Here is a 16471-nt window from a genome sequence, read left to right as displayed (position 1 = left end):
CCAGTGGTTGTGTTATATATACCTTCGATTGGTAATAGTAAGACCATGTCAGCATGACGAAGACTTTGACGAAGCAACGGTCTTCGTCTTGTCATTATTGTCCTCGGTGGTGCTAGATGTAAGGTAATAACCAAAGAGGACGTTCCCTCTATATGTGGATCATCTAGGGTTTTAGGGCATTCGCCTTAGCTTGGCCTCAACATTAGACTATGCGGAGCCATCCGTGACAATGTTGGTGAAGATGAGGTTACTTTTGTTGGTTCCACCATCACAACCATCATTGTCAAAACTTCCTCTCTGGTGCCATGTTTTCAGGACGGCTGGTCGAGTCTGGACGCCTGGGGACCGTCCAGAACATCCAGGACGATTAGTCATCGTCCAGGACGATTAATCAACCCTGGACGAGTCCCTTGGTCGTCCCCTATATATGGGGAACTGATATACCATATATATTATATAGTTACTCAAACTAATATACACACACTAATATACTACATGTTCTGGGCTCTAGATAGGTCAGTTGGCCACTTACCTGGCTGTTGTAGAGCCCTTTCTTGTCTTGTTGGTTGCTGCTGACAAACTAAAATTATAGAAAAATAAAGCACATTAGCAAGGAAATATGGTGAAAGGCAATCAGGTGAAAGGCAATCAAGTGATCAACAAAGGAAATTAAAACAGTAAAGCACACAATTTAAACCAGTCCAGAACTGCATAGTGCATAGTGGCTAGTGGGCATAGTGCCACACTGCCATTGCCATAGTGCATAGTGCAATAGTGCATACATCAAGTCTAGTACATAAATAGGCAAAACAGCCAATGATCTAAAGAACTACTCAAGTAGAGTGCCATCTACACAAAAGCCTCCTCCATCTCCATCTGTTGCACATCCATGGGGGTCTTCATCCTCCTCCATTGGTGCCACAGGATCAGATGCATCTTGATCTTCTTTGTCTTCATTTCTTGCATCAGCTTCATGGTCACTATCATCTTCTTCACCTCCAGATATATCTTGTGCTGTAGAAGTCCCCCTACGACGCTTCCTGTTCCTAGTATAGGTCTTCTGGATAGTGGCTACAGCACGGCTAGCAGCAACCCTAGGCAAGTTACGAGCCCTTAGATTCTCAGATGCACCAATAGCTTCATCCACAATAGCCCAAGGCAGCTCCCCACAATTCTCATCAACCCATTCACTGTCCCACTAAAACTCTTCTAGCAAGAGAGGGTTGCTCCTCTTTCCTTTGCAACCAAGTTCTCGAATTTTTTGAAACCTATTTGTCATCTTTTTGTTGTAACTGACATAAACCAATTTATTTAGCCTCTTGTGCTCTAATCTATTCCTCTTTTTGGTGTGAATCTGCAGAAAAAAATAACATGACATCACATTGGTCTACAATTTCCAACAGCACTAACACTCTAGCAATGACACTTACACTAGAGAATTCGCTCTAGTTACGCTCACAACCTGATGCTGCGCAACAAAGACTGATAATTTTCTTTGCTAAACATTGTAGTTCAAATGCATGGCCACCATATGAACACCACCAATGAACTGAAACACAATTAGACTAGAATCAGCTCATAGCAAAACAGAATCAACACAATTGAAGGAAAGAAAATGTTCTAAACTTACTAGGGTTCTTTTTGTCCCTTATAGCTAAAGGCATTGAGAAGCCTTCACCTTTAGATTGTTCATAGTCATCAGCTTGCTGCGAAATCTTGGTTGACACATTGTCATCAGCCACCATTTTCCATAGAAATTGATTGAACATGCCTCTTAACCTTGCAGCTTGTCTCTTGTCTTTCTCCCTTATGGCAAAGAACTTGTTTGGATTCAAGAATAGGGCTGCCCCATATAGCTTTTGTTCCATTTGGGTATCCCACCTCTTATCATATAACGCCAGCACCTGGCCAAGTAATTCAGTTTTATCTTTTAGAGATTCTTTGATGGTGCTTTTTGCAACATCCATGGCTGCAGTGATCTCAGGAGCTACTGGTGTCTCATCCCCATCTGCAATCCTTAGAGCAACGAGAAGTGGTTGTGAAGCTTTCAAGCAATATTCCAATTTAGTCCAAAATGGCACAGACCGGATAATATTCTCAACTCGTTTGCCTTCAACAGACTTAGACATGCTGTTATTGTGCCATTCCTCGTTGATGACTAAATTTCTCAAGCCTTGCTTATTTTTATACATACTTGCCAAAGTGAGATAAGAAGTAGCAAATCGAGTCACAGCTGGCCTCACAAGATCCCCACCTATTTTCTGTCTCATTAGATCAAGTATCCTCCCATGCTTGTATAGAAATCTGCTCACCTTCTTTGCTGAATTTATGACAGTGTTGAACTCCTTTATCTCTCCAATGTCTTGCAGCAACAAATTCAGGCAATGGGTAGCACAAGGTGTCCAAAACAAGTGCAGGATCCTATCCATTAGAATCCTTCCCGCTGCCTTGAAGTTGGACCCATTGTCTGTGACAATCTGCACCACGTATTCCCTCCCAATCTTGTCAATTTGTTTCTCTAACAAATCTGCTAGCAAATTCATATCAGCTACCTCACTTGATGCATCAACTGAACCTAGGAAGAAGGTCCCTGCTGGACTGTTTGCAAGAAAATTGATTAGATGACGATGGCTAGTATCTGTCCAACCATCAGACATCAGAGTGCAACCATACTCTTTCCAAGCTTCCTCATGCTTCTTCCTCAGTTCTGTTGTCCTATTGACAGCCCTTTCTAACAATGGCTCCCTAGATTCATGGTAGGATGGTGAGCGGTACCCATGTCCACACTGTCCAATTGACTCAAGCATAATCTCCCAGCTTCTAGAGTTAATGACATTGAATGGTATACGATTTTCATAAAAGAAATCAGCTACATGGTCATCAACAACTTGTTTGTTCTCTTTCTTTGTGCAATGCTCTATAGTAGGCTGAGAAGTCTTGAATTTGTGCCTTTCTGAAACTACCTCTTCTGGTGTCTTCCGAAGCATGGAAACAACTGACTTGGTGTTCTTTTGATTTGCTGGTTTTGATGAACCAGCAGCAGCCATATAGGCAGCGATGGAAGATTGAGCTACTTTCTTCTTTGCTTGTGCTTGCTTTTGCTTGGTCTTTGTACCAGAACTAGGAACTTTTTCTGGTTCAACTTCAGCAACTTCATCACCTTCACCCTCTTTAGAATCTTGTTGAACTTCAGGAACTACCACAACTGCAGACCTTGTATTCTTCTTGATGTAAGCATCCATCTCTTGCTTAATAATCTCAGGGCAATTTGGACATCCAAGTGCATCACCATAGCTTCCAGCAAGGTGTTGTTTGAACCTACTAATTCCTGAGGGAGTTATCTTCTTACAAAAAACACATTGCACAGCGTCCTTCTTTGCAATATCTGGCCACCATCCAAACTTCCATCCAGGGTCTCGAGACTTAGCCTTCCTCTTGGGATCTTTAGCTTCAGCAGCCATTTCTGGAGGCAGTTTTGCTAGGGCCTTTTCCACAAGAGATGCAACATCAGGAGCAGTTGATGCTGCTGAACCAGCAGCAGCAGTAGAGCCTGATGCAACTGAGGAGGCTGGAGCAGAACCAACTTCTCCTTGAACTTCAGCATCAGGGATGTTCATGTACACTTCCACTGCACGTTGCCTCTGTCGATCTAGATCTACACAGAGAAACAGAGCTTCAAGCTTCAAAGCACCAAGATTGAACAAGGAGGTGATGACTGACCTGAGGAGGAGGAGTTCATATTCTTCGTGCAGTCTTCCTCCCTTGAACAGTTGGATCTGCAGTTCTGCACCCGCTGGATCTACAGGCCTGCGTGCCTGTAGCACTGCAGCAACCACAAGGAAGAGAGGGAGGGCAGCTAGAAGGGGGAGGAGCGGCAGGGAACCAAGGGAGGGCAGCTAGAAGGGGGAGGAGCAGCTGGAAGGGAGAGGGAGGGCTGTTGCTGGACTGGGAGAGGTGAGAGACTAGAAGACTGAAGAGTGAGTGTGTCTGCCGTGTGAGTGAGAGGCTGAGGGAGTGAGGGGGTAGGAAAGGGAAACCCTAATGGGCTTGGGCCAAAATATAAAATAGGCCCAGCTCTCAGATACAGCCCACTCTCAGGCTGGACGGGCTAGACGACTAGCACAGCCTAGACGGGCGATTAATCGCGGCTGGACGACGATTAATCGGACGACTAGTTTCCTGGACGGTCTGGCCTATTCGGAGGCCCTGGTCGAGTTGCTAAAACCGTCCAGGATGATTAGTCGCGATTAATCGCGATTAATCGGACGTCCTGAAAACATGGCTCTGGTGTTCGCCATTGGAACTGACCTTTCCATGATGATTTAGTTCAATCGCCTTATAGTACCTGTTATTTGTGCATAAGCCATAAACAACACAATACAACATGATATGTATGTTTGTTTCAGATGAACATGTAAAATTGCTACTGCTACTTTGACGAAGCAACTATATGTCATGAGAGATGAGACTTCTTGTAAGAGGACATCCATAGGAGACGATACTTAGCAGCCACGAACAGTTATGTCCATGACAATGATGGTGGAGATGTGGAGTCCTCAATCGTCTTATACTCTTATATGCATTTGAGTCTTCCTTTTGGTTGGAGTTGGATGGATCTTCATCCACCATTTCGTCACAACATAGGAGACGATACTTAGCAGCCACGAACAGTTATGTTCCATTGGCAGTCTGTCCAAGCCGGAGCTTCCACTGAGGCGTTTGCCATTGAAACTAGCTCATTGAACTTCGCATGGCTGACTTTTAGAGCTCGATCGTGCATAAAAAAAAAACAATTCATGCTATGTATATTTGTTTCAGATGAACAGACAAAAATTGCTACTACTACTACTTAATTACCACTAACAAGGATACACCGATATTAACCATTGTTTATGAAGCTCCATACATATAAACCGGAAAAATGTCAACACCTAATTAAATCATACTGACCCACTTTTGTACTAAAATGGCATCATTATAAACATCATAAATTACTGAGTTCCCTACAAGCTGCAGGGCCTGATGGTCACCAGCCTACAAACCGGCTAATGTGGAGGATCCCAGCCTCGATCAGCCTCACCCTCCGGGAACGGGGACTTTGGCCTCGGACGGCGGCGGTGGCGGTGGTGTCTTCTTCGCCTGATCGGGCGCGGGCGCCGTCCAGTTCTCCACCTTGAACAATGGCGTCGTCGAGCTCCCTTTCGCTGCCACTGACCTTGGATGCTGGCTGCCGCTGTACGCGTCGTCCATGTCCCCGCTAGAGATGGTGAACCCGATGGTCGCCGCCGGCGGCGGCACTGTCGTGATCTCTATGACCGGCTTCTTGTTGGCGTTCTGGTCCATCTGGTAACTCGGCAGGAAGCTTCCCACCACGACCTGCCACAACGGCAAGGGCACCTCAGGTTTTTCCACATTGCAAATCAACAAAGATTTGTTGTGTCATGATAATAATGGACTAGTGACTACTAGTCAATAATGTAATTAACCACAAATTTTCATTTCTGTGGTTCAACAATGGGTTCACGTACCTGGACAGGGCTAGCAGCCACGAGGAGGCCGGCGACTCCGCCTCCAATGACACGGCCGTCGGCGGCTGCTAAGGAGACGCTCATCCCACCGGAGCGGCTTCTGGTGCCACCGCTATCAGTGGGAGTGAAAGATCCAGACAAGGAGAGCAGCTCGAACCGGCCCTGAATTAACAGGATGTATGTCAGTTAAAAATATCACTACAGAAAATGAAATAGCACTTGCTTTCAGAGATCCAAGGATTCACAATATTTTGTCTAAACAACAGACACGCATTCTCTCAAACAGAAGTTGAAGGTCGTCACAAGAGTCCAACATGTGTAATTACTATTCGTCTACCATGTAAATGAACACACAAAGAACTATCAAACAACAGGCCAGCTGGGCACATCCTTTTCCTACTTCTCAACACTTACATGTAACAATTAACAACACACGACTTGTCTATATGTGTATAGTTCTACATATATATAGTTTCTCTGCAGCTTCTTCATGGTGGGATACTGGGATGCTACTAGTTTCCATGCGTTTACCTTTTTCTCAGAAAGAGTGGAAAGGTTCTGAACATAATTGGCCTAGTCACACAAGTCAACACACTCTGCTGGCAGCATTTCTACTAGGCTGCAACTGCAATAGTCACCTTTCAGATTCAGAATTTCTCTTTGAGGCGCCTATTCAAACATGAGTTGCTAGACATTCAAAGGATTAAATGTACTAAATTTAGTTTTGTGATATGCAATTTGAAATTCCGTTGGGGCACGACACAGAGTGAACTAGAAACTTTTAGTGTATTTCCGCTGTTAGCATTTCTCCCAATAGGAATAGCAAAGCCATGACTGAACTATCTGCATACCATATAACAACACACATACAACTATATACAAGAACATCAAGCAACAGGCTAGCTAGGCACATCTTTTTCCTAAGACAATACACTAACATGTAACAACACATGACTGATGCAATATCTATAATTGTATACATGCATATAGTTTCTCTGCAGCTTCTCAATGGTGGGATGCTACTAGTTTCCATTGAGTTTCCATCCATTTACCTTTCATAACAACAAGTGGAAAGGTCCTGATCATGATTTAGTCTAGTCACGTAAGTCAAACCATACGAATATTCTATAACAATATATATATGGTCATGGTGTGTTTTGCAATTTGACCTTCATCTTTAATTTGCGCTCGCTCTCAATATGAGGGCAGCATTTCTATCGGGCCACGATAGCCAACTTCTTTGAAGAATTGCTATCAGATAGCTTATTCAAACATCAGTTGCTAGACATTCAGAGGTTAATTGCTTATTAAATTTAGTTTTGTGATGATATGCAATTTGGCATTTCATTGGGGTATAACACAAGAGTAAACAACAACCTCAGCTTGTAGAATTTTGCTGCTATTAGCATTTCTCCTACTAGCAAACCCATGGTTGTGTTATGTGTATGAAGGTCCTATTAGATAATCTACTGCTTCCTTGTGTGAACACACGGCAGGGGAAGGTGACGCCGAAAAGGCTCCCTGCTGTGGTACTGTAGCCGCTGCAGGGGCAGACGCCGAACGGCTCACCTGCCACCCTATAGCCACAGCAGGAGCAGGTGCCAGAGTCAGCCCTGATGTCCCATCTAGTCACTGTAGCAGCATGACAGCTGTACTAGGACTAGATGGATAGAGTTGTATATATAGTTTGCCACTGCAACTCAGTAAAGAGAGAGTTCAGATTTGCCATCTCCTATACAGAGCTTCGGCCAATGCTGGTGTCTCTGTTGTGTGTGTATGCTCTGTTCTCTCTCCCTTCTTCTACCTCTAGCCATAAGTGTGTGGTCACACAACGTTTGTCGTGGTCGGCAAGACTGGTGAGTGGTCGACTCACCTGAGCCGGTGATCCTGTGGGCCAACAAGTGGTATCAAAGCCATACAACCGCCGTCGCCGGACTAACCGCTGGAGATGATAGACGGTTTGGAGGTGGGCGACAACAGTGGCACTGTTGTGGCTGCTCAGCCACGACAGGAGGTCGTTGTTCGCACGGTGCGGGAGGTCAGCGGCACCAGTTGGCCGACGTTGACTCGCACCAACTATGGAGAGTGGTCGGTGACCATGAAGGTCAAGCTCAGATCCCGATGGCTCTGTAATGCTGTTGACAAGGGCACCGACATGAAGAAGATGACATGTCAGCGTTGGAGACTATCCTCGCTGCTGTACCGACAGAGTACAGGGAGCCGTTGGGGGCGAAGAGCTCTGCTAAGGAGGCGTGGGAGGCTATTGCGGGATGGCCCAGCTTCTGAAGCAGGAGTATGCCAACCTCAAGTTCAAGGATGGTGAATCGGTGGAGGATTTCTCCCTCCATCGACGAAGAGGAGGCGGTCTCCAAGTACCTCCACTCCGTGCCGGCAAAGTACATCCAGATCGCTCTCTCCATAGAGACAATGCTGGACTTATCCACCCTCACCATTGAGGATGTGACAGGCCATCTACGAGCGGTGGACGAGCGCCTAGAGTAGACGACAGCAATGAAGGACAACGACAAACTGTTGCTGACAGAGGAGGAGTGGGCTGCTCAGAGGAACTCTAGGGTAGCCTCCTCCAGCCGCGGTGCGATGGCAAGCGCCGCGGCAAGGCTTTTTCAGAGAAGAAGTTGGTCGACCCCAACTCCTACCGGCGCTGCGGGAAGACAGGTCATTGGGCAAGGGAGTGCCCAATCATAAGCAGAAGAAGAAGGCTGAGGCTCATCTAGCGCAAGCTGACGATGATGATGAGACCACTATCCTGATGGTGACGTTTTGTGCACTGCACAACGTCAAGGCCGAGGAGAAAGGAAACGTGATGACGGTGAAAGGGCCTAGGAAGACCCTGAAGGCTGTCAACCTTTGACGAACCGCGCGTCCAAGTCCACCTCGGACGTATGGGCTGTGAGCAGGAGCAGTGGTGGTACCTGGACTCTGGCGCCAGCAACCACATGATGGGCTCCAAGGCAGCCTTCTCCAAGCTCGACGATGATGTTACTGGTACGGTGAACTTTGGTGGCAGCTCAAGGATGGCAATCCAAGGGCGTGGCACCATCATCTTCAGGTGCCAGAACGGCGAGCACCGTGCGCTAACGGATGTATATTACATCACGCAGCTGTGTTTTAGCATCATTAGCATTGGCCAGCTGGATGAGCGCGGTAGCGAGGTACTGATCAAGGACGGAGTCCTCAGGATCAGGGACCAGGAACAGCGACTTCTTGCCAAGGTGAAGAGGTCCTAGAACTGGTTGTACCTGCTCGACCTGAAGGTAGAGCAGCCGGTGTGCCTGACGACAAGGCTCACTGAGGAGCCATAGCTGTGGCATGCCCGGTTCGCCCATCTCAGTTTCGACACGCTTGGTCGGCTGGAGAAGATGGTTCGAGGGCCGCCTCACATCGACCATAGAGGCGAGCTATGTGATAGCTGCCTAGCCAGGAAGCAGAGGAGGCTGTCGTTCCCAAAGGCGGCCACTCGGAGATAAGGTGCTTGTCTTGCGCGACGTCATGCTTGACGAGAAGGCGGTCTGGGACTGGAACAGTCTGAGCACGGGGGAAGTTGGTGGCTTCACCAACACCTTTGTTATCGAGCATTTGGTCATCCACGGTGGTGGAGACGCTGGGGAAGAGGTGCCGAGCACTCTGGGAGGGGTGCCGAGCACTCCAGTGACAGAGCCGAGCACTCTTGGGGAGGTGCCGAGCACTCCAGAAGGGGTGCCGAGCACTCCAGGAGTGGAGCCGGGCGGTCCTGCAGTGGTGGCGACCACTCTAGGACGGGTGCTGAACACTCCCGTAGCAGAGCCGAGGAGTCTTGCAGTGGTGTCGACCACTGCAAGACGGGTGCTGAGCACTCCGGGAAGGGTGCAGACCACTCTAGGAGTGGTGACGAGCGGTCCAGGAGTAGTGCCGAGCACTCCAGGTGCTGTGCCGACCACTCTGGCGGAACAGGAAACTCCATCAACACCGATCGAGTTCGCCTCACCTCCAAGTGACATCACTGAGTTTGTGGATGCCTTCCATAAAAGTGAGGAGGTGCGGTTCCATAGACTGGACGACATCATCGGTGACATAGGCCCCTCAGGCCTAGCGGGTAGGTTGCTCAACGACCCAGAGTTGTTGCTCATCAGTGTAGAGGAACCACCCACGTTCGCGCTGGCCGAGCGCAATGGAAATTGGCGACGGGCGATGCTAGAGAAAATAAAGGCGATCGAGGAAAACAAGACTTGGCAGCTCGTCGATCCACCTCTAGGATGCCGTCCGATCAGCCTAAAGTGGGTGTACAAAGTCAAGTGGGACGAGCACGACGCCATTGTCAAGCACAAGGCGCGTCTCGTCGCTCGAGACTTTGTCCGACGCGAGGGCATCGACTTTGAGAAAGTCTTTGCGCCAGTAGTGCGCATGGAGTCTATTCATTTGCTATTAGCCTTGGCAACAGCGAAGGACTAGCGCATCTATCATCTGGAGGTAAAATCGGCCTTCCTCAATGGCGAGCTGGCAGAGACGGTCTTTGTCAGGCAACTTCCAGGTTTCGCCATCAAGGGAGCGGAGCACAGGGTGCTCTGACTGCGCAAGGCGCTCTACGGGCTGCGGCAAGCCCCGCAAGCGTGGAACGCCAAGCTTGACGCCACGCTAGGCGAGCTTGGGTTCACGAGGTGCACAACCGAGCACACGCTCTACACGGGGCGACGGGGGAAGGAAGAGTTCATCGTCGGTGTGTATGTGGATGACTTGATTGTCACCGGCGCGTGTGCGGAGGACATCGACAGCTTCAAGCGCGAGATGGCGGCTCATTTTCGAATGAGCGATCTCGACGCGCTCTCCTACTACCTCGGCATTGAGGTAAGACAGTGGAAGGAGGCACTCACGCTCAGTCAGAGCGCGTATGCCTCGAAGCTGTTGGAGTGGAGCGGCATGGCTGAGTGCAAGCCATACGTGACTCCGATGGAGGAGTGGCTGAAGCTGACGAAGGCCTGTACTGCAGCGAAGGTGGATGCAACACTCTACCGAAGCATCATCGGCGGTCTACGCTACCTAGTCCACACGAGGCCAGACATTACGTTCGTCGTGGGCTACGTCAGTCACTTCATAGAGGATCCCAGAGAGGATCGCTGGGCTACGGTGAAGCGGCTACTGCGCTACGTCAAGGGGACGGTGGATCAGGGGATCATCTTCCCCAAGACCGACGTGAGTAGGCTGCAGCTCATTGTGTTCAGCGATGCAGACATAGCGGGGGACATCGACGGACGGCGTGGCACTTCTGGTGTGCTCATCTTCCTCGGGTCGGCTCCAATCTCATGGCTATCGCTAAAACAGAAGGTGATGGCGCTATCTACGTGCGAGGCAGGGTACGTAGCGACGGCCACAGCGGCGTGCCAAGTAGTGTGGCTGCGCCGGCTGCTGGGCGAGCTAACCGGTGTGGAAGCTCACCCACCAGCACTGATGGTGGACAACCAGCCCGCCATTGCCCTCGCGAAGAATCCGGTTCTCCATCACCGGAGCAAGCACATCGACGTGAAGTTCTACTTCCTCAGGGACTGTGTCGATGGAGGGCAGATCGTCATCGAGTTCATCGAAACTGGTCGGCAACTCGCGGACATCCTCACCGAGCCGCTCGGACGTCTTCGACTTACGGAGCTAAAGGAGATGATCGGCATGGAGGGGGTTAAAGGGTTAGCAGTAGGATTAGGGGAAGAATTGTTAGATAATCTACTGCTTCCTTGTGTGAACACACGGCAGGGGAAGGCGGCGCTGAAAAGGCTCCCTGCTGTGGTACTGTAGCCGATGCAGGGGCAGGCGTCGAACGGCTCACCTGCCACACTGTAGCCATAGCAGGGGCAGGCGCCAGAGTCAGCTCTGCTGTCTCATCTAGTCACTGTAGCAGCATGACATCTGTACTAGGAATAGATTGATAGAGTTGTATATATAGTTTGCCACTGCAACTCAGTAAAGAGAGAGTTCAGATTTGCCATCTTCTATATAGGGCTTCGGCCAACGCTAGTGTCTCTGCTGTGTGTGTATGCTCTGTTCTCCCTCCCTTCTTCTACCTCTAGCAATAAGTGTGTGGTCGGACAACGTTTGTCGTGGTCGGCAAGACTGGTGAGTGGTCGACTCACCTGAGCCGGTGATCCTGTGGGCCAACAGGTCCATCTATTATAGGCCCATATGGCCCATGAGTCTCCTATATGTATAGTCATCTCTGCTACTAGAATGTTCATATTCTCAGATCCACAAGGTTAGTAACATGGTACTTTTCAATTGATACTACAGGTGACCAATTAAATATTTGAAATCTGCAAAGTCATTATGACACATCTTAACTGGAGAGGACTATGATAAAAACTAAAGAAGCGAAAGCCACAAAGGCTTGATTATTCAGTTATGTAGGTCACACATAATGCATTGATCTATCTCACAAGTTCATTTAGTTATAACAATTGATTGCTAAAAAAACGTCAAAGAACTCTCTTTCAAGGAACAACTGCTAAACAAAAAAAAATGACACATCATTGTAATAGATAACATGGAAGTAACATGGTAAGTAAGAACTGAAGTTCATCCATTAGCTTCACTTCTTAAATGAAACGTGGGTGCTTTACTGCTACTGCATATTCTAGAATGACCTGGCCAAAAAACTGTTAACATATATATGTATATAACTTCAGAAGTCAATATGGACAAACCTCATAAGTAACTGTGCCACCTAATGAGTCCTGTTGACGCAGTGTAACATTTGCAATAACACCATTGGCAGATAGAATGCAAATTGCCCTTGGACCTCGTTGGGAGAAAGATATGACCTTCATATTGACATCCTAATAGATAAGATAAAAAAGTTGGTAAGAATACTGATGAAATTAAAATGAAATGTCTTGTAAGAAGGAAGATGTCTGAATTCTAAAGAATGCTAATTCAAGAGGAAAGGGCATCGATCAAGAAGCAAATGTATACAGCGCATCAAGTTATTAAGTACAGTGCTTTTATCAAGCAGAGGACATAAATGATACTTACCTCACCAGCAGCAACATTAATAATATGCGGTGTAAAGTTGGCACCAGAAGCACAAGCTAACAATTCACCTGCCCATCACCAAAGATCATGTCTCAGAAATGAAATACACGGAATTCTCAAGAGAATGCTCACTTTGAATATTCTGTATTCATTTTGTTAAGCGCAGAGGCGGGTACAAAGAGTACCAGATGGCAGCCCTATGATGCATACAACAATCTTATATTCAAATTCAACTAATGCGCCAAACTATTTTTTCCTCTTGGGCTGTATAGTGGTCATGCCAGTCTTTATAGTGTTCTATTTCTTGGGCTGTCATCCAAGAGTTCTGCCTAATTTGTTAAATTGGAGGAGAGTCAGGGTGTTAGAGTACGTCATGGGCCTATTGGGCCTGGGCTGGCGGTATAGCCCGTTAGTTTTAGGGTTAGATAAGGTCGCTTGCTTAGGGGTCAAGTAAACCTCTTTATATAAGGAGAGGAGATGTATCAATCTAATCAAGCAAGAATTAAGAAGGAAACCCTTTCCTCTTGCTCGGCCGTGGGCAAAGGCCCTGCGGCCGGCCTCTCACCCTCACAGCCCTAGCGATAAACAGTACCCGCGGCTGTAGCATCGCGGGTACTGTATCACGGCAGTCGCCGCCGCTCCCCTCAACTCTCTCCTCTCAATCCCAACAACCACATAACACAGGGAGTGTAAATTGTTAAGTTTTACTCATCGCAACTCTGGTGGTAAAAAAACAAAGGAAAAGAACAATAAGGAGGAGCAATCAGAAATTGTTACTGTAGCACAACTGACAACAGAGTTATTTCATCATGACACAGTTGTTTAGAATGAGGTGGCAGTGACCTCTGCTGAATCACCTCCGCAGTTTGTGTTTTGTGCTTTTAAGAGTCCCCATAATCTTTGTAGAGAAATTTGTAAGCTATCCCACCAGGCCACCACACTTTATCTGGCTACCCATGCCAAACAGCAAACAGTAGAAACATACAGGTTTCATGGATGAAGGAAACATTGTAAACCACTTAAAAAACGCAGATATCACACGTAACACATGGCCCATCCACCCAAGCAACTTTTAACTATCTGTTTCCCTCCGAAAGGAAGGAATATGCTCCCAGCAGACATCATCTAGTTTAACATCGCTATCAGCCATAGTTATGTGTCCAACTAAATATCAATAAATAGGCTTCCAAGTCACTCAATCCGGTCATCTATGACAACACATCGATCATATCATACATTAATATGAATATATCATTTACAGTCGTGAGGTTCCCATTGAACTTTCAAATGCACAACATTCAGGCAGAATCCCTAATTCCCTGAACAGGCATGACAGACAGTTCCAGTGTCCCTTGTCTTTCTTTCTTTCACCCCTAGGTTTAAGGTACTAGTAAAAGAACTCAGACATGAACAACAATCATGCAGTGGTCAATTTATCAGATAGGGTTGCAAGCATGTCACAGCCTGAAGAATGAAAGCCTGAAATCACTTGCAAAGCACGAGTAAAACACGACACGATACCAGACAGACAAACATGAGCACTACTGAAGTACTGGTCCAAGCAGAAAAAACTGAACTGATATTTGGATAGTAATAATAAAATAAATTACAGAAGTCATAGTAATCAACGAGACGAATTTATTAAACCTAATCAATCCATCATTAGCACTTTGTTACTGTAGCATCACGTTGTCAAATCATGGACTAATTAGGTTTAAAAATTTTGTCTCGCAAATTAGTCGTAATTTGTATAATTAGTTATTTTTTAGTCTATATTTAATACTATATGCATGTGTCAAACATCCAATTTGATACGGAGTAAACTTTAGGGGGGAAATTAAACATGGCCGAAACTAGGGGCCTGTTTAGTTCTCCCAAATTCCAGAATTTGACACTATGCAAAAAGAAGATTCCCCGTCACATCAAACTTGTGGTACATGCATGGAGTACTAAATGTTGACGAAATCAAAAACTAATTGCACAGTTTGGTTGTACTTTACGAGATGAACGTTTTAAGCCTAATTAGTCAAAGTTTGGACAATTATTACCAAATAAAAACGAATAAGCTACTGTAGCTACAGTGGACGCAAAGTCTGGCGGCTCCGAGTTGGTATACCAACTAAGGCCGCGTTTAGTTCGACCCCAGATTTGGCGCCGCCCAAATTCGCGGCACTGTTGCGGCACTGTAGCGTTTTGTTTTTATTTGGTAATAATTGTCCAATTGTTGACTAATTAGGCTCAAAACGTTCGTCTCGCAAAGTACAACTAAACTGTGCAATTAGTTTTTGATTTCGTCAACATTTAGTACTCCATACATGTACCGCAAGTTTAATGTGACAGGGAATCTTCTTTTTGCATAGTGCCAAATTCTGGAGTTTGGATGAAGTAAACGTGGCCTAAACGTGGCCTAGATGCATGTCTCTTTCAGAGTTTCAGTTCACCTACCTAGAATAGCAGAACTCTCACCAACTATGCTCCGACAAAGCAGAGTTTCTTTGACTAATAATAAATAATAATAAAAAAGGTTGCAAGCTGTCAGTTTCGCCCCCCAAACTCCAATCTCGGATCGAAATTGAACGAACTTGCGGCGAAATTTCTCAGAATTATGCAACACAAGGAAGGCGTGAGGAAGGAAAGACGGAGGACGACGTACCGAGCGGCGCCGACGCCGGCGCTGGCGCGGACACGACCACCGCCGGGGTGGGCGCGGCGGCCGTCACGGCCACCGATATCGGCGTGACGCGGCTGATGAACCCGACCGGGCGGCCCCTGCCCCTCTTCATGACGGCCCCGACGGCCGCCGCGGGCGTGTACTGGCCCACTCCCGCGTCGTCCGGCGCCGACGCCGAGATCGGCGTCGCATTCAGCGGCCGCAGCGGGGTCCCGTCCGGCCCGTACTTCCGCGGCCTCCCCCGCTTCCTCTTCCCGTCTCCCCTCCCCGCTACCGCCGCCACAGACGGGGCAGCCGCCGGAGCTGCCAGCGCAGGCTGAGAGCTCGCCATCGTCGTCGTCGTCGTCGTCGTCTCCGGTGCCGGCGCCGGCTGTGTTGCCGGGGCCGGCGACGATGACGCCTCCGTGATCTCCATCGTGGGCTTCAGGCTATACGCTACCACCACGTCCCTGGTCGGGCCGTGACCATCAGAGGCTACTTGCTGCTCTGCTTGTTCACAGACACGAGCGCGATCACGACGCAGGGAGCTCGGAATTATTCAGACCCACAACCCGGAATTCAGCACGAAAACTCGGGAAAGCGAGCGAGCAGCCGTTAAGGTTCTCCGGCGAGCTTCCACCGGCAGTGTTCCGGCGAGAAATTCAAGAACAGAAGCGACGAGGGGAGGAGAGAGAGGGAAGGAAGGAAGGAGACGAAGGAAGAAGATATGGAAATACAGCGAGGAAATAAAAGCGATCGATTGGTTTTTAATTTAATTTAAACAAGGACAGAATGTATTTATTTTAAAATATTTTGCAAATGGACGGAGGGTTTTAAAAAAATTGGAGTTTGTTCGGTTTGGTGATTGGGGCTAAATTAGTGGGGGATTTTTAATGTGAAAAATTAATGGTGGGGTTTATTTTTTAATTGTTTCCTTGTTTTGTATCGTCTAGAGGGGGAATTTTTAATCATGGCTGGTGCTAATTTCGAAATATGCGGTGTGACGCAGAATTAGTTTATGTTTTTTTGTGTGTGTTTTTGTGGGTGAGTCCTTGATGATTTAATTATTTTGATTTTGATGAGGTAGGAGAAGGAGTTCGTGCTGTTTGAATGGTTCCCGCTTCCATAATCCTTTGGTTGCACGACGGTACAAACAAGAGAAAGCATGTTGTTTTCCTCTCTATTTTACTCTCATGTTATAAAAATATTGTTTTTTTATGTGTGCCTCAGTTAGAATTATTGCTAGAATTATTGATTGAACATATATGTTCATATTTTGCTA

The 16471-nt window shown here is 47.3% G+C and overlaps 2 protein-coding genes across 2 annotated transcripts; both read right to left on the bottom strand.

The window, feature by feature from the left end:
* Positions 1–829: 829 nt before the first annotated feature.
* Positions 830–3617, bottom strand: LOC136468488 (uncharacterized). The gene is made up of 2 exons (XM_066467048.1): positions 1631–3617; positions 830–1137 (listed from the first exon to the last, which is right to left on the bottom strand). The coding sequence occupies exons 1-2, from the start codon at positions 3615–3617 to the stop codon at positions 830–832; spliced, it is 2295 nt and encodes a 764-aa protein (XP_066323145.1).
* Positions 3618–4804: 1187 nt separating this feature from the next.
* On the bottom strand, positions 4805–15902 carry LOC136470991 (AT-hook motif nuclear-localized protein 7-like). Its single transcript, XM_066468718.1, has 5 exons — positions 15193–15902; positions 12540–12607; positions 12212–12343; positions 5529–5690; positions 4805–5376 (listed from the first exon to the last, which is right to left on the bottom strand). Exons 1-5 carry the CDS (start codon positions 15623–15625, stop codon positions 5077–5079), a joined length of 1095 nt encoding a protein of 364 aa, XP_066324815.1. The 5' UTR covers positions 15626–15902; the 3' UTR covers positions 4805–5076.
* Positions 15903–16471: the final 569 nt, after the last annotated feature.

This window comes from Miscanthus floridulus, chromosome 8, assembly GCF_019320115.1.
Source record: "Miscanthus floridulus cultivar M001 chromosome 8, ASM1932011v1, whole genome shotgun sequence".
Taxonomy (NCBI): Eukaryota; Viridiplantae; Streptophyta; class Magnoliopsida; order Poales; family Poaceae; genus Miscanthus; species Miscanthus floridulus.
This window is presented reverse-complemented; position numbering and strand designations above follow the sequence as displayed.

Coding starts and splice junctions, on each gene's coding strand:
- LOC136468488 (XM_066467048.1), bottom strand. CDS start 3,617: ATGAACATCCCTGATGCTGAAGTTCAAGGAGAAGTTGGTTCTGCTCCA. Junction 1,138..1,630: donor AAGGGACAAAAAGAACCCTA/GTAAGTTTAGAA, acceptor TTGTGGATGAAG/CTATTGGTGCATCTGAGAAT.
- LOC136470991 (XM_066468718.1), bottom strand. CDS start 15,625: ATGGAGATCACGGAGGCGTCATCGTCGCCGGCCCCGGCAACACAGCCG. Junction 12,608..15,192: donor GCCGGCGTCGGCGCCGCTCG/GTACGTCGTCCT, acceptor GGTGATGGGCAG/GTGAATTGTTAGCTTGTGCT. Junction 5,691..12,211: donor GTGGCACAGTTACTTATGAG/GTTTGTCCATAT, acceptor CTGTTAATTCAG/GGCCGGTTCGAGCTGCTCTC.